General features: G+C 40.9%; 1 protein-coding gene across 2 annotated transcripts in view; it reads right to left on the bottom strand.

The window, feature by feature from the left end:
* Nucleotides 1–18,285, bottom strand: part of LOC147333815 (uncharacterized) — a 61,152-nt gene extending 42,867 nt beyond the window's left edge. The window contains exons 1-8 of one of the 2 annotated variants that reach the window (XM_086270116.1): nucleotides 18,117–18,285; nucleotides 14,502–14,852; nucleotides 12,099–12,431; nucleotides 11,931–12,026; nucleotides 10,920–11,246; nucleotides 9,274–9,603; nucleotides 5,080–5,406; nucleotides 4,509–4,825 (exon numbers count right to left, since the gene is read on the bottom strand). In XM_086270116.1, coding sequence (XP_086126242.1) covers nucleotides 4,509–4,825; nucleotides 5,080–5,406; nucleotides 9,274–9,603; nucleotides 10,920–11,246; nucleotides 11,931–12,026; nucleotides 12,099–12,431; nucleotides 14,502–14,852; nucleotides 18,117–18,147 — 2,112 coding nt within the window. In that variant the 5' untranslated portion in view covers nucleotides 18,148–18,285. Of the gene's footprint in view, nucleotides 1–4,501; nucleotides 4,826–5,079; nucleotides 5,407–9,273; nucleotides 9,604–10,919; nucleotides 11,247–11,930; nucleotides 12,027–12,098; nucleotides 12,432–14,501; nucleotides 14,853–18,116 lie in introns of both variants that reach the window. The other variant, XM_086270124.1, reaches the window with a different exon arrangement.

Raw genomic sequence — 18,285 nt, 5'->3', positions numbered from 1 at the left:
TTTCATCACACTTTACTTTTAGCCTAATTAGTGGAAGCTAATATTCAGAAGAATGTATTTATGAATATCTGAAACACTGCATGTGTGAAAAGAGAGGGAGAAAACTGTGAGCTCAGGTATTTGCTGATCTTTAAAGTTCAAAATGAGGAATTATTCACCAGGTGGCCTTTATGACAGGAGAGGAGTTTGGATTCAGCAGCTCTGAGCCTGATACTGAGGTGGACAACTCCAACATACCACGGTACATTTCACCCTGCCCACATACTACATACATACCGTGGCCCAGCGCTGGATACACAGCCACAGACAGGTTTCTATGTTTTGTCCTGGTTTGGAGACAGCATGCTGTCGTCTGAGCTGAGGAGCCCTGAGGCAAACTCCTCAACACCAAGTTAGCTGCCCATCATTGAGGTCATGTTGCTGTTTCAGGGCTTCATCTGGATTCCTGCTGATTTAAAGTCTCTGTGGGTTCATGTGAAATAAAGATCTGACATGATAACCTGGTGTTATGTGGACTGAACCAACAATCCAGCAGAGGTCAGGTAAGCAGGGCACTGTGGCTGCCGTCACTCCTGAAGTGGACTCTAAACAGCTCCGTGTGGACTGTGATAAACCAGTATTCAGAGCTTCTAACGACACAAACAGAAGTCTGCATTATGGATCTGCTGCTTTCACAGGACAACAGCAGAGAGCTGCACAGCAGGATTATTCTGAGGCCTCGAGGATCACAGAGGAAAACAGGACATGATTTGTGTAAGTATGGGGGGAAAAGCTCAGTGTGGTCATCACCAGGCACCACTGATAATATTCTTATTATGCAAAGAAACTGACTTCAGTAAAAGTAAATATAACTCTCAATTATTAAACGTAAGATGTTAGTTTTAACTGATGAGGTTTCAGTGAATGTAGTGGGATTTATTTATTTTTATATGCAGCACAAACTGTTCAATCCAATTTATCTTGTTAAATCGGTGTAGAGGAGGAAGATGTTTTTGTCTGTGTGCAAACAAATTCACATTTTAATGTTGTTTCTGCAGGCTCTGAGGCATTTAGTGAACCAAAGGACAGAAACAAAGCGTAGACATACATGCCAAAGTTTCTGTCAAACTTTTTAAATTGGTCCTAATTTTAATTCTCTGTGACGTTATGAAGTTTAAAAAGTCTTAAATCGAACTTTCCTGAAGCCCACATTCAGCCCCAAACACATCAGAAGCATCAGAAACACCACAGAAGAAGAAGAACACTGATCAAATGAAACCTTACAAAGTTTTTATTTCACAGTTTATAAAATTACAAAAATGTAAAAATATCAGATTTGGCCTCATCTGTAGTCCCTGTGCAGATCCAACCAATAAATGAAGAGAAACAGTAAACGGCTCACACTGAGTGGAGCTGGTCACAGGTCAGTTTGAGACAAACACCTTTAATACTTTAGAACTATGAAAAGGTTTTATGACTAAAGTGAAGGCACACTTACATTAATGTGATGCTGCAGATATTCTTTAAAACAGGTATTTTTCCAAGTTAGTTTAAAAACAATCTCTCTATCAGCATAAAAATGTAAAACATAATCAATAATAAATAAATAATCTCAACTGCTGTAAATAGCATGAAGAACCTGTGATGTTTCCTACAGAGTCAGTGGAACATAATGAGGCAGGTTGTGCATGGAAAGAAGGAGGAAGAAAACGTTGGGGTCCAAGGAAAGCTGATAATAAGAGAGATCTTCTGGTGATAATAACAACAGTGTGTCAAACGATGATTAAAAGGAAGAGGCAGCATCATCCAACACAAAGTCAGAGTCTCAAGGTGACTGAAGCCAGACCAGCATCTGTAGAGGCCACATCTATGGCTCCACATTTATATTCAGCTCTGTCAGCGAACTGAAGTTACACAATTTTAGCACTCTATCATCAGGAGCGTTATCTTTAGTGGACATGCTGCCAGTGGTAGAATGGAGAAAAACCCATCACTCACCAGTTGTCAGAGACTACAGTGAGGTGCAAAGAATCCCAGAAAAAGAGAAAAAGTACAAGTGGCTACAGCAACATGAGATTTCAGAACAAAACAGAAGAGATAGAAGAAGCCAGAAGAAGAACCACAGTGGATCTGTGGGAATGAGAGTGAATGGGAGATTTTCTGGGACAGGAAAAGAAGGAGAAAACTGATGATTTAGAGATAGAAAGCTCAGAAAGAGAGTACTGTTACTATTGATTTCAGGAGTCAGACGAAGATGAAGAGAAGAGATTCACCCTATCACAAGAATAATTCACAAGATTTTAGACACAGATGGAACAAACTTGGAGCTTTCCTCCAAAGGTACTGATGTCACTAAGAATTGCATCGTCTGGCCAGCCTGTGTACGTGCCATCTGTCCATCATGATATGGACTAGTTGCTAAACTCCACCTCTGACAGGAGCTTCAGATTCAGCTGTGAGGGTGAGGCAGCTTCAGGCTGAAAGAAAGTGAAACTATGAATGAAATGTTCAGCATCGTCTTTGTTCAGATGTGATTTTTGGCTACAGACACTAAGTGAGACGTCACCTAAACCTTAAGTGCTGATAAGAGAAAGAAAAACCAAAAGCTGGATTCACAGATGTTTTATTCTTAGTTTTTTTGTTTCACAGGTTAAACAAACAACTTTTTAAATGTAAAAATTCATTTGGAACGATATTTGTTCAGTAATATTAATAACTGTTAGTTTGATTGGTTGAAGTCATTGTTCAGAAGAAGCATGTATGTGTGAATATCTCAAAAACATTGGTCTACAAAGAATTGTGCAATATTCATATTCCACAGTTGAAAACAAAACATCATGTCTGTTTATGTGACCGTGTATTCACAGCCAGTGTCAGACTTAACAGATATCAGCATCACAGCTCACAGATGAATTCTTGACTACAACAGCAGCTGGTGTCGCGGTCTCGGACGTTTTTGCAGCAGCAACACCAGCAGAGTTAAATCCTCTGACAGCAACAAGAAACAAAAGAGATAAAAATGACAGTGAAACTATCTTATATAAAGTAAATCAATAAAAGGAGGAATCAAACAGAAATATTTGTATATGTAGTTTTTCACTATGGACTGTGTGTATAAAACTACAGAGGCTCTCACTGATTGCAGATTGATGGAGCTTCACTGTTTTCCAGAGAACGGTTGTTTCCACAACACCTTGAAAAAACCTCACTGAACTTCAAATCCTGCCTCTTGTACCAGCCTCTCAGGTCCACTCAGACCTGAAGTAAATGTCTTTATCACACCGTGAGCACACGGCTCCACAGGGAAAAGGACACCAAAACACACCAACTGCACATTGACCCAAGCACTTCACATAGATTATAAAGAAGTATAACAGGAACGCCTGTCGGACCATCAGGTCTCCAGTTGCCCGTGTCCACAGAGATTGTAGTAAAGGTTGAGTTCAGGAGATTTTCTCTCTGCACATTAAGTTTCTTCAAACAGTTCTTTCTGTAAATGTCAGAGTAAAAAGTACTTCAGCATTTAGATGCAGTGTTGAAGTCTTTGTCACGGTGTGAGCCGTATAGACCTCACTGGTGTGGAGTTCAGTTGCTATATACAGGTGGAGTGAAACAGTGACTAAGTGTAGGCAGTGATAACAATGATCACATGGGAATTAACTACACAAGTATACTTGGGACTGGGGTAATATGTACAAGGGTAAGGCAGAAATACACAGTGAACTGGATTTACTATGGCGGACACTTGGCAAAGAAGTAGGCTAAAGATTACTGCTTTGATGTTACTCTGGTGAAGACTGTGATTGTGGGCAAAGTTTTTACTTCACAGTTTATCATTATAAAAATACAAAATGTAAAAAATATCAGTCTTGACCTCTGTGTGCAGATCCAACTAATAAACAAAGAGAAACAATCAACAGCTCACACTGAGTGAAGCTGGTCACAGGTCAGTTTGAGACAAACAACTTTAATATGTTGACACCATGATTGTGACTGAAGTGAAGGCACGCTTACATTAATGTGATGCTGCAGATATTTTTTTTAAACGGGTATTTTTCCAAGTTAGTTTAAAAAAAATCTCTCTATCGGCATAAAAATGCAAAACATAATCAATAATAAATAAATAAATAAATAAATAATCTCAAGTGCTGTAAATAAAATGAAAGTGCTGAGAGTTTCCTCCAGAGTGAGACCTCTGTCACAGTTCAGAGGATCTACGGCAGCAGAGACCTTCATGGACACTAAAAGTCTCAAACACACAACAACAACATCACACTGACTCCACTCTGACATCACTGATCAATAATCAAAGAACACACAGATCAAACTGATTGATCAGCCATCAGAGGAGTCGGATCAATGGAGCTGCTTCTGTTCCTGATGTCCCCTGTTTGATCCTGGACCTGAACTCTCCCTGCAGAGGAGACACAAGACAGTCAGAGACACACACACACACACACACACACACACACACACACACACACACACACACACACACACACACACACACACACACACAAACCTTTGACTTTGAGCAGCACAGTTTTGTATCTGTAGATCTGTGTGCTGTCCACTTCACATCTGTATTCTCCACTGTCTCTCTCTGTGGGGTGTTTCAGGGTCAGACTGAGGTCTCCAGTTTTCAGCAGGTCTTCATTCATCTGTATTTGGTCCACATAAACTTGGTCCTGTTTGTCAGGCTGGTCAGAGCCGTTTTGATACACATAAACGGTCCTGAATGGTTCATAGTGTCTCCACTCTACTTTAGCATCTTCAGGCAGGTTTTCTGTGGTTTTGAATGGCAGCTGGACAGACTCCGCCCCCTGCTCCACCTCTACCTGACAGACTGAGAGGAAAACAAACACAACATGAGCTGACAGAGACAGCAGCAGCAGGATTTCACAGTTGTAGAGAAAGCTGGAGTACAGAAGCACAGTAGAACATAACAGAGGACAGAAATCTAAAAGATAAAGCAGCTTTAGAGCTGATTGAGTGATTGGGTGGGGGCGAGGGTCATCTGCCGTGACCAGTTTGGGTGAGTGGAGGAAGACAGGACATAAGTCATGTTTGACTTTTTTGATTTGTATGTACGACACTGACCTTTGACTTTCAGCTCCACTTGTTTCTTCATCAGGATCTTTCTATACCAGTTGTAGACAGTACAGGTGTAGATGCCACTGTCCCAGTCTGTGGGGTATTTTAGTGTTAAAGTAAGATCTCCAGCTTTGATGAGACCTTCATTCATCTCTGTTCGGTGTCTGTAAAAACGATGCTGTAATTCATTAAGGTCAGAGGTGTTGTGATACACCTGGACCTTCCTGTTGTCCTTATCTGTCCACTCCACTTTAGCTCCGTCAGGCAGATCAGGTTCGATACTAAAGGGAAGCTCGACAGAATCCTCTCCTGAATGCACCTCTTTCTGGTGAACTGAGGGGACATCAAAGAACAACATGAGCTGGTTAGACAGCAACAGCACTGAACACAGTTTTTTCCTGGATGAAGTGAAATATTATGGATATCCCAAAAAGTTGATTCTGTTCATCTGGATGTAGAATTTTCAGTGGGAGAAATGTTTTGTAACTAATCCAAGTGTCAGCTGACTGCAGGTTTCCCCAATCTTATAAACAGTACATTTGCATAATGACTGAAACCAGATCACTGAAGGAACAATGGGCTGGAGGTCAGTTTATGATCCCTGATATGCATAATCATGACGATTGGCAAAGACTATGAGTACCATTCACAGAGATTTGGGGAATGGCTGCAATCACAGCATTGTAAGATGGCGAAAGATGTACCCTTAGGCCCCTCCTCGATTCAGAGATGGTCTTTCCCTTTTCACATAAATAGCCTCCTTGACTCTGCGCTCAAACCAGCGTTCCTCCCTGTCCAGGATGTGTACATTCTCATCATAGAAAGAATTCAATTAAATTTTAACAACAACTGTCACCTCAAGGTGCTTTATATTGTAAGGTAGACCCTACAATAATACATACAGAGAAAAACCCAACAATCATATGACCCCCTATGAGCAAGCACATTGGCAACAGCGGGAAGGAAAAACTCCCTTTTAACAGGAAGAAACCTCTGGCAGAACCAGGCTCAGGGAGGGGCGGAAACAGGATAAAGACATGCTGTGGAAGAAAGAAAGACATTAATAACCAGAGTAACGCGTTACTTGTAACGCATTACTGTAATCGGATTACTTTTTTCAAGTAACGAGTAAAGTAAGGGATTACTAATGCAAAAACGGTAATTAGATTACTGTTACTTTCCCGTAGGAACGCTGCGTTACTGTGTTACTAAAACCGTGATTTTTTGTGAGAATGTTTCACGACAGTGACGTAAGCAAGTGCGCCGTTAGTGACAACAGCTGTGTGCAGATCAACAATGGATCATATATCGATTGTGGGAGAGAGTATGAGCGTGCAGCATTTAAAGTGTGGAAGTACTGACCTTACTTTGAGTTTGCTTCCATAAAAAGTGACAAAAACATTAGCGTCCATCGTGCGTGGGAAGAAAACTTCTTTTTACAGCGAAAAAAAACCCCTAAGTTTTCAAGCAAGCACCGAGTGCGCAACGACGTAATGGGAAACTCACAGAGAAACTCGCGGATTCTTCAACTGACCGCGGCACACCTGCACCAGGGTAACCCTCCGCCTACCCTGCTCCTGCTTTACAGGTGAAAATAGAGCAAAAGGACCGCTGAGTCTTTGACTTTATTTATTTTCTGCTGTGTTTTACTTGCATCTATTTGAAAGAGTGAGTGTAAACACAAAAAATATTTTATTTTATGTGCTGGAATGTGCAGAAAATAGGTTTAAATGTTAAACTAATTTATTCAAGTCAGAGAATGTTTCATATAATTAAATTTTTGCTTGATGCATAAAGTTAAAAGATTAAAACTAATAAAACAAATTTTAAAAAGAGACTTTTCCATTTGATTACATTTTGTATGATGGATTATGTAGAAAAAGTAGAATTGGGCTGAAAGATCTATCACTTTATCACCTCTTCAGGTTGTAAATCGTGTTTTTAAAAAGTAACTATGTAACTAAGTAATTGATTACTTTTGAAAATAAGTAATCAGTAAAGTAACGGGATTACTTTTTTGGGGAAGTAATCAGTAATTAGTTACTGATTACTTTTTTCAAGTAACTTGACCAACACTGTTAATAACAGGTATGTTTAAATGCAGAGAGTTCTATTAACACATAGTGAGTGAAGAAGAAACACTCAGTGCATCATGGGAATCCCCCGGCAGCCTACGTCTATTGCAGCATAACTAAGGGAGGATTCAGGGTCACCTGGTCCAGCCCTAACTATATGCTTTAGCAAAAAGGAAAGTTTGAAGCCTAATCTTAAAAGTAGAGATAGTGTCTGTCTCCTGAATCCAAACTGGAAGCTGGTTCCACAGAAGAGGGGCCTGAAAACTGAAATTTCTGGACATACCAAAATTCACGGATCACTTGAACTGTGGTACAGGGAAGCAGAAGAACAGCACATCAAGAAGGCCCTGAGTAAATGTGGTTATTCCAGCTGGACATTTGTCAAAGATGGGAAGACACCTAAAGAAAGCTCCAGGCGAGAAGGACAACCGCTGCCCAAGCGAAAACCTGTCGTGATCCCGTGTCAGGAGTATCGGAGCAGTTGAGACACATTTTTTCTAAACACTGCATCTCTGTGGCTTTTAAACTCCAAAACAGACTGTGCCCAAAATTGATTCACCCCAAGGATCAGGTCCTCCGACACAGAGTAACATAGTGTACGCTGTTAAGTGCCAGGAGGATTGCCAGGATTTTGAGTTTTAAAAATTCTGACACAGTTAAAACGTCACTTGAAATTACAATGAAGTAAATCGAGCTTATTTTCAATTTTAAAAGTGGTCATACCAAATATTAAATTCAATTCAGTTTCATTTATATTTATTGCACCAAACTACAAGAACAGTCGCTTCAAGACCTCTTTAAGTAGTTGCCTCTTTATGTATTGTTAGGTAATACAGCCTACTTCAGCCCAAAACCTTAACAGAGCCTCCACCGAGTGTTCAGTGGGGCCATTTCAGACTTACAGGCAAACAGTAGATGGATTAACTGAAAGTCCACATGGATCTCTCAGGTGTTTTGCCAGATTCCTGCTGGATTTTCTGTTCTTCAGGATTTTACTTCCGGATAGTGTTCATTTTGTAGACCTGCCATGTACAGTACCTTAACTTCCACATGTCCTGTTTCCTCAACTGTTTAAAGGTCATACTGCACAAAATGCCTAGTGTTTGGTTTATAAGTTATTACGAATGATAAGGTATGGCTAGACATCAGGTGATGATGTCAACAATGATTGGATTTTCAGAGAAAAACAGGATGAGAGAGAGAGGAGTGATGCAAATGAACACATGAGGAAAATTTGGGGCTAGTTCTTGCAATGAGCAGAAGAAATCATGTGACTGGATTGTAGGAGTTCACAATGATAAAATATACCAAGTACAGCAGGAGGAACAACCACAGACAGAACACTTTGCATTTTTTACTTTTTCTCTACTCATTTTTACCGTGTTGGATTATAAATTCAAGAGGATTTGCATCTGCATTGTTTCCTACTGGAATATAACTTTAAAGAACTTAGCACAGAATAAAGATCATAACAAAATCAACATTAGCTCAGAGTAGGTTAAATAGATAAGTGTGATTAAGTGACTTGGTTTTGGAATTATTGTTGTTTGATTCTGCTTTTGATTTGCTCCTGCTAAACTTCTTTAATGAAATCCTTCATTCAAAGAGTCTAAAACATGGACATTCCCTTTTTAACCCTTTGTGAAACAGTAAAGGTAAAAACTTGAGTATCAACCCACATTAATATAAATTACGGAAGAGATTAGAGCTACTGGGGGAAAAAGCAGGCATGTCTTTTTTCCCCCCCTTTTCCGGAATTCTGGAAAAGGGAACAAAAATGCGCCAATTTGTTTTTTTTCCCACTGTCCCTAATCCTCTTCCGTAGTAAATAGCTGTTGCAGATTATTTTAGCCTTTTAAAACTAACAAACTACTCTCCAGGCCTCTAAACTAAACCCAGTCATAATTCCAAAAGCACTGAACAAGAGGGGAGCTGCTGCAATGGGTGTGGGTGGTAAATTCTAGGCCTCCAGGGCTAATATGACATTCTGTTTTTTTGTTTGTTTGTTTTTGTTTATTTTTAAATCAAAGTACGTGATCAACACCCTTCAAGGTAAATGTAGCTTCTAGATGTAGGTCCAACAAATGTACTTTTACCAAACTTCTGTTATTAAGTGTGCACTGACCTTTGACCTTGAGCATCACTTGTTTCTTCATTAGGACAGTTCCCTTTCTGTTATAGACGGTGCAGGTGTAGGTTGTTATGTCATTGTCTGTGGGGTACTTCAGGGTCAGGCTGACGTCCCCAGTTTTCAGCAGGTCTTCATTCATCTTAGTTCGGTCTCTATAAATCAGGTCCTGCTCATCAGGCTGGTCAGAGCCGTTCTGATAAACGTGAACCTTGTCATTATCACTGTCTTTCCACTCCACTTTTGCATCTTCAGGCAGGGGAACTTTGGCTTTGCAGGGCAGCTCAACAATATGCGCCCCTGAATCCACTTTGACAACCTCGGGGACTGAGAGGACAGCAAAGCACAACATGATGACATCAGAAGCAGTAACAACATGGCATAACACGGCTAGATGGCTAATATGGTAACCCTGATTTTTAACTCACTGAATCTTCTTGAAAGACTTTAAACTGATCAAACCAAACAATGCACCAGTTTCACTAATAAATATATTCAGCTGTAAGGATAGCAATGTTTAAGATCCAAACCTTTATCTCCTGATTAGTCTGAACGTTCCTGATTTGGCTCTGTTACATACTATGGGGCTAGGTGGGTGTATCTGTGTGGTGCTCCCACTCTCTCTCTCTTGCATTTTTTCCCCCATCTGGCACTCCTTTCCTCGACTCTGGACCTGGCTCTCTCTCACCAATTAGTCTTCAAACATTTTAAAGGCTAGCTGAGATCTACTTTCAAGGGTTGTTGGAGACCCAGCCCAAAGAATGGAGCACCTCGGTGATGTGTTTTTACAGTTTCTCATATTGGGAGCAGTTTGGAGTTTGCTGCTGGTAGTCAGTAGTGCAGGGTTGTGTGTTGCCCTCTCCTTGTGTGGAGACCTTTTAAATTAAAGTTTGTTATTTAACCATTTTGCCCTGTCAGGCCTTTTTCTTCTCCCTTCAGGCCAAATATGTGAAAAAAATGTGATGAGATGAAATTACAAATAGGTGTAGTTAGGAGAGCTGAAATCTATGAAAATTAACCCATCACTGTCATAGCCATTTAGATCCACATATGCTTAAATATCTTGTATTTCCATCAGAAATGATTCAGCATCCCATGATTGCAAATTAATTATCAGCATGTAAAGAAAGTCTCTTTAGTAATTTGGACTCCAAGATATATAACAGAGTTCCTCCCAGTAATAACTGAAACTGATGTCAGTTCAATAACTGACTTAACTTAGTATTAATTTTCATTGATCATCAATAGAGTCCAGATGCCCTGGAGAGGGACCACCAAATCAGGTTCCCTATGAGCAACCAGTTGGTGACATTGGCAAGGAGAAACTTCCTTTTAACAGGACGTTCTTCCAACAGAACCAGTCTCACAGAGGTGCAGTTATGACAGGTTGGCAGTGAGTGCAGGAAGACAGCACTGAAGACCCACTGTGTGAAAGTAAAAGAGTTTTGTGATTATTAATAATTAATGCAAGTGGTGTTGGAAAACATGGAGAGTGAAGAGAGAAAAAGATATGCTCAGTGCATGATGGGAAGTTCCCCAGCAGTCGCCATGAATTATGGATAGTTCACAACTGGGTATCATATGAAATGCAAAATAAAAACAAAGTAGTGCTCTGACCTTTGATCTGTATCAACATCACTGACCTCTGACTATCAGCTCGACATCTTTCCTCACTGGGCTTCTTCGTAACCTGTTGTAGACGGTGCAGGTGTAGGTGTTTGTGTCTCTGTCTGTGGGGTATTTCAGGATCAGACTGAAGTCTCCAGGTTCCAGTAAGTTTCTCTTCATCTTTGTTCGGTCTCTATAAACCTCGTCCTGTTCTCCAGGCTGATCAGAGCCGTTCTCATAGACGTGGACCTTCCTGTTGTTTCTGTTCTGCCACTCCACTTTATCATTGTTAGTTGGGGGAAGAATGATTTTGCAGGGCAGCTGGACAGACTCCACCCCTGAATCTACCACCACCTGGTAAACTGAGAGGACAAAGCACAACATAATGACATCAGCAGCAGCTGTGATGGTCACATGACCTCCCTGTCCCTCCTTGTCTTCCAGTCTCAGTCAGATTGTGTCTCAGTTTGTTCCTGATGTGTTCCTGACTCGTTCTTTGGTAACTCGTCTGCAGCGTCCTGTAAAGTGCTGCAGACATGTTGGATGAAGAAGAACAGACAGACTGAGCCTCCACAGTCGGCCATGTCTCACACACATCAGCACAGAAACCATGAAGATCTCATGTGTCTGAACATCTGAAGCTCTCCACCACATGACTGAGCACAACTCAAGGAGGAACATTTACTGAAGCTGCTGCAACATTTACTGTCAGGACATGTTTCCATGTCAGCTGCTGTTTACCACCACAGAAGAAGAACAGCTTGTCCACATGCAGCCTCTGTGTCAGATCAATGCAGTGAAGCACACACACTGTTTAGTAAAGTCATGTTGTGGAGCTGTTTCACTGATCAATGACTGAGTCTGAAGGAGGTTTTCTGACTTCTGGAACAAACCTGGAAGTTTCTCTTCAGCTCTCTGTATCAGCTGTTTGTAACTCTCAACTCTTTCAGCTTCTGGAACAAGTTTGTGTGAGCCACAGTCAAGGAGCCACCAGAGGACACCTGCTGACCATCGGCATTATGGGTAGTGTAGTAGGAGACACTCACCTGACATGAAATAGTGCCGCAAATGAAATAGAAGACCTCCAGAAACAAGAAGAACCAGAAGAATCATCAGAGCTATGGCCCAGGATGGAAATGGTTCTGTGGAGAGGAAAAGAAAATCACCTCTACTTTCTCATTTGCATCTATACTCTGACCTTTTGTATCACTGACCTTTGACCTGCAGCTCTACTTTCTGTCTCAGGATGTCTTTGTCCCTGTAGACGGTGCAGATGTATCCTCCACTGTCTCTCTCTGTGGGGTGTTTCAGGGTCAGACTGACGTCCCCAGTTTTCAGCAGGTCTTTGTTCATCTTTGTGCGACCACAGTAAAGGTCGTCCTGTTTCTTAAGGTTCTCACTTCTGTTTGGATACACATGGACCGTCATGAGTTCTACATCCAAATGAGTCCATTCCACTCTCGTGTCATCAGGCAGGTCAGGTGTTGTTTTGCAGGGCAGGATGACTGAGTGTGACCCTTCCTCCACTTTTATCTCCACCTCTTGGTCTGAGAGGGCAATACAGCAAAATAGTAGCTGTAGAAGCATTTATATAAATATTTTAATCATTGACCTGTGACAAAGGGCGTATTCCAGTTGTCCATTTCTAACTGAAAGAAGCAACCCAAAAGTATCTGCATGGTGGAACATCCTTAATGAAAGCAGAGTGGAAAATCCCACCGGTAATTCAGTGTGACGGACTATCCAATCAACAGTGAAAATAATCAGCAAAATAAACAATGACCTTTTTTCTGCTTGGCCGTTACCTAATGATTTGCATTCATTAACAATCTTGTGCTTGTGCTTAAAGTGCTTTGGCACTCTTTGGCAATATTGTAGATAATATTAAACTTAATCATCACATCAGCCTTCTCTGATGACCTGTTTGCTGCTGCCTGCCGCTGAAAGGCATTGGGGACAGGGGACACTTGGACAGTGCATTTATCACCGTATATAATATGTTTTCTGGATACACTGTGCTTTTTCAGCATTCAGAGGTCGATGGCTCTGACCAAATTGGTTGCACTCTAGAGCCCAGTATGTGTGTGTATATATATATACATACACAAACACACACACATATATAAAACATTCCCTGTCCTATCTGGCATTGTAGCAATCAAAATTATTGTCTGAATGTCAAGAAAAATGCCCAACAGATTTACTTTCCGCAGTAGACCTTTTTGCTATACTGGTCCACTTAATTGTCATAGTTTATTCAATCTTTATTTTTTTAAGTTATTACAATTAGACTGGACATGACTCTGGGACACAAACAAAAACAAAAATGACAGTAGAGAAACTACAGCAACAACCATGTCAGTGTCTAATGGTAGGGGTCAGGAGCCATAGCCCTGCCCCCCAGCCCATGAAGCAGGCATGGAGGAGATCGAGGCTCCAGACATGTAGAGGTCCCCCAGAGGACAAGAGCCCAAGGAGGACCACCAGAGGCGCAGCTATGCCACCATACTGGAAGCAGCTGAGGAGAGCTCCAGATGGGGGGTCACCCAGCAGTCATGGTGCAGAAGCCCATAGTCTCTGCCAGCAGCCAGCTGTGCCAGACCGGACCGAGCCTCCGGCCCATAGGCCAAGGTCCAAGGGCTCCCCGGAAGAGGCCTGACCGAGCCAAGTGCACCAACCAGGCCCCGCCAAGCCAGTGAGCTAGTACATACCTGAGAGCCCAGCATGTATGCTGAGACCACCAATGCACAAACAGTTGATGACATCAGCCAATGGCAGGGAGTGTGATGGCGGGAGATAGGCCCCCAAACCAGGGGGGCCTTTGATATACTCAGAGAAGTTGAGTCTAAGAACCATCCAGACATATAAACATAGACAAAGAGGCACACACAGACACAAACATCTATTCCCACCCTCATACACACACATACAAATTCTTAGCATTCACCCAAAGTGGGGACAAACAGAAATTAACACTGTACACACAATCACACTCCCCAAACATACTCTATGCCCCAGGTCCTGGTACCAGGAGGGGCAATCCATCCCTAGACCCAGGAGATCTTGACTCGCCACCATTTGACCTTAGAACTGAAGAAGCTTCTCAGATGAGAGGTGAAATGTCTTCAAGAAACTTAAAGAAGTCCAGACGCTTTTCTTTCCAAGCTCCTTAGACATTGTTCTGCTTATGCATTTTGTCTCACAGTGTTGTTGGATGTTCTTAGTGTGTTGTTGTTTCCCTGTCGCGTACAGCACTTTACTGTAACATGCTAATTTGCCGAACTAAGGTTTGGTCATAGGAGCGTGCAGGTGGTTTCTCATGTGGTCCGCTATTCTTCTCCCTTTCTTAAAGGTGTGCATGCAGAAGCCCAGTCATATGAAGTTGCTCTGCTGAATTTGTTTTTATGTGAACAGCTGAGAAAGCAAGAGTTGACTCCTCTCATCCTACACATAACACAACACAGAGAACACGGCAATCTGAGTGTCAGGCCAGACCGGCCACAAACACTTGATACCCTTTTTTAAGAAAATAAAAATAAATATAAATGAACTAAATCAGATTGTATCATTTACCCAGTATAGGGTTTTTTACTAATCAGTTGCAGTTACTTTCTGACCTTTGACCTTCAGCTCTATGTTTCTCTGTCCCAGTTCTTCTCTTCCATCACTGACGGAGCAGGTGTAGATGCCGCTGTCGCTCAGTTCTAGTCTTCTGATGGTGAGGCTGAAGTCTGCAGTTTCCAGAGCATCAGACGTCATTGATGTGCGCCCCCTGTAACGCTGGTTTTGCATTTTGAGATCATCTCCTTCTTCTAGTCGCAGATGAACACATTTGGGATCAAGATCGTTACGAGTCCACATCACTGTGGGATTCTTCTCAGGAAGAATACCCGAGTACTGGCAGGGCACCAAGACGGACATTGCCTCCTTATACACTTCCACCACCTCAGCCAGGGCATGCTGGGAACCTGTGAGGACACACAAACAGAAACCACGGTTAACTGCATGCTTTGGGTTTGTGTCTGTGTCCAAATGGTAAATTTCAGGGACCAGAGAGAGAACTATTTACAGTTAATCTGTCTATGAAATCTAAATTTACTCAGTAAGACTGAAAAAATCTTTAATAAGCTTGTTTAACAGAGTGAAATGGGTACCTGTGCTTGGTAAAGTTACTGTAAAGGTAATGTAATCAGTGAATAAATAATGACTGAACATATTTATTGTAAGATCTAGTAAATGTAAATGGTCAGTTAGACTTTTGTGTAATTTGTTTGTATAAACTTAGATGATTTTGTTATTTGACCTCAAACAACTTAAAAGTAAGTTTGGTGAGGCAAAAGACAGTGGTAATTAATTTAATCTGTACATTTGAATGCACACCTATGTTTTACTTTTTTTTACAGTTCTGCCAGACACTTTAAAGTCAGAAATATACCACGCCTTCAATCATGAGCAGCTAACATGAAACATTCAAAGGCTTCAGTCAGTTGTTAGTAATAAAAGGTCCATCCTGTACAAGGACTGATTGTCACATGTTTACCGACACTTTTGTGATATTTATAATCCCTATATGCCAGTCTCATTTCCTTTATGTTGCCAAAACAAAACAAAGACAGCAGAATTTTAAGCAGGGATTTAATGAAAAAAAATACATTTTATGAAAATCTGACCTTGAAGAAGAGGTGTGAAGTTCAAAGTAATGTGATATTTAGAATTCCAATATATAATTTCCCATATGCATACAACCAAACGCTGCAACTGTAAAGAGCTCTATACAACATTATTATCACTGTTGCCTTCAGATCAATATATTGACCTTTAAAAGAGAATTCAAAGGTAAACTTTGACATGTTATTGTAGAAATCATAGATTTTAAGTCATACTATTTTTTTTGTCAATTTTAGAGCAATGAATGATTAAGTTGACCTTAAAGAACCAATTTTAGAGCCAATTTTAATGGATTGTTAACGTGTGCTCACTCCACACCACTACATAGTTTTCATAATTCATTTAAAACTTCCCATGTTATTGTGTTTTCAGATGTCCTGTTGTGATATCTACACCAAGAAATGACATTTTCAAAGGAAATTTGATCTGTGAATCAGTCTCTTAGGTCAGCTGACCACCTGCTCTTGGAAGTACCGAGATCCAGGAGGAAGCTCAGAGGGGACAGTGCCATTTCTATCGTCGCTCCTAAATTATGGAATAACTTGCCCTTGCACGTTAAAGCGGCCCCTTCACTGTCCACTTTTAAAACACGTCTTAAAACCCAACTTTATTCTTTGGCTTTTGACCTCAGTGAGACTTAATAGCTGGTTTAATAACAAGTGACACTAATTAATTAATTTACTTTCATTTGGCTATTATTTACACATTATGTAATTTTATTATTTACTTCCAATGTAAAACACTTTGCGTAAGCTGTGGTTGTTTTAAAGTGCTTTCTAAAATAAAGATATATTAAAAAATATATCTGCATTATATATATGTGAATATATGAATAAATGTATTTTATAATAAATAGATCTCTTTCTGGCCAGACAATGGCAGAAAGAGAGTACCAATTTGTTTATTTGGTAGTTTGTTAATTAAAATGCTTCAGTACGTTAAGAGTGAAAAATAATGCATTTACATTTGCAGTTTTGTCTTGTTATGCAGTATTTTACATTTTTTAAAAACTAAACGAAACTAAATTTTCAGAAATATTTCTGGGTGTTTGCTTGTTTGCTTGCACTTGAACATTAAAGTGCCCCTCACATAAGATGACAGTCCTCTAAATACTAAAACGTTTCTTTTATTACTTAATTCAGTATAGCAGACATGGTGCATCCTTTATGAAAGGAGACGAGATAATGTTGTACCACAATTCACACACCATCATTCATGAGAACAAACCTGACTGAGACACAAATCATTGCAATGACCATCATAAACAGTGTGTTTCCCAGTTCCTGCCAAAACCTGATAGGTTTGAACAGTTGTTAAACCTGCAGCTGAACCCTAAACGTCACACTGCTGCTTTTAAAGGGATTTTAAAGTTTATCCCGATTTCATTATTTATGTCTATTGTTACAACTGATCGTAATCATATGTAAATTTGAGTGTCCAGGTGCTCCTCCGGGATTGGTGCATCCAGGGTGGATGGCTCACACCGATTGGCTGAGGACTGGGAGGCAGCGGATAAGAAGAGAGCGCCAGGGACTGCCAATTCATTCATCCCCGGCCCAACCCAACCGGCAGACCGTTCACTGTGTCACTATATTATGTTAATGTAAGAGCATGTAGGGGTGGACCGCCTTTTTGTTTGATCAGTTTTCTCCTGTTTTTGTTAGGCAGGGAGGAAAGTGATTGTCGTTTGGTTTAGCTCTTTTGAGTAGGTAAGTTGTGTTTATTCCTGAGATAGGTTACCCTTTGTTTGTTGTTTTGGCCTTGGGTTCACCCTGAAGTTATGGTATGCTCCCTTCCTTTGTTTAACTGCACTTATTGTAAATAAATCACTGTCACAAAGTATTAAGTGTGTGACGTGCTGCTTGTGGTTGGACGGGGATGGATCACCCTTTATGTTGCAGACGTGGTCTGGCCGCGCCTAGACGGGCCATAACACTATTCTTATGTAGCAGTCTTTATGATAAGCATTACTTTTACTTTCATTTGGAATAGAAAGTAACATTTACTGTAAAACACTGGTATGTAACACGGGAATTAAAAAAAGATAAGAAATAAACAGACTTATTCCTGGTGAAATCAAAACCAGCTTTTAGAGGGGAAAAGTTCCGGTGACCGGATCGGAGTATGCGAGATTAACCAGGAAATAAACAATCCGCCATCCGCACAGTTTTTAGAACGAAAACAACTTTCAAGTTTAACTGGTGATATCCCAGTGAGTCACACTTTGTGAACAGTAACAGATATAGGTGACCACTCCAGTGCCTGTTCCTTCTCCTGAGAATGATGGTGGTTTTGTTATGTAGAGGGTTATCTGATCAAAGCCTTTTATCTCAGACCTGCAGCCATGACCTGCGTCACCGGGCTAGCTTCCCCCAGGCTCAAACTTCCAACACAAAGCACTGAGTCTGTCGGTCCAGACTTTCTCACACCATCCCTTACTCTTTTGTAAATAAAGCCACACATCATTAAATCGGTAATCTCACGCACTGCGCGTATCTACCTTTGCGATAATGAGCAAACTTCGGTCTGAGTGCAAGATAAACATTGTTTACAGAGTTTCTTACCGCTAATAAGGAGCAGGAGAAACAGCAGCATCTTCAACCTCCTGCAAGAAACCGCAACCTGCACAAATCCAAACACTTCTCACTGTTGCTCTTAATATTTGCGATTTGTGTCTCATACAAATATTGGGAACCGTCGATAAAAGACAATGGAGGGCGTAACACTCGTTAT

This window comes from Aulonocara sp. 'chitande type north' Nkhata Bay, linkage group LG3 (genome assembly GCF_057382095.1).
Source record: "Aulonocara sp. 'chitande type north' Nkhata Bay isolate Kocher_YH1m ecotype deep benthic linkage group LG3, A_spYH_male_GT1.1, whole genome shotgun sequence".
NCBI classification, from domain to species: domain Eukaryota; kingdom Metazoa; phylum Chordata; class Actinopteri; order Cichliformes; family Cichlidae; genus Aulonocara; species Aulonocara sp. 'chitande type north' Nkhata Bay.
This window is presented reverse-complemented; position numbering and strand designations above follow the sequence as displayed.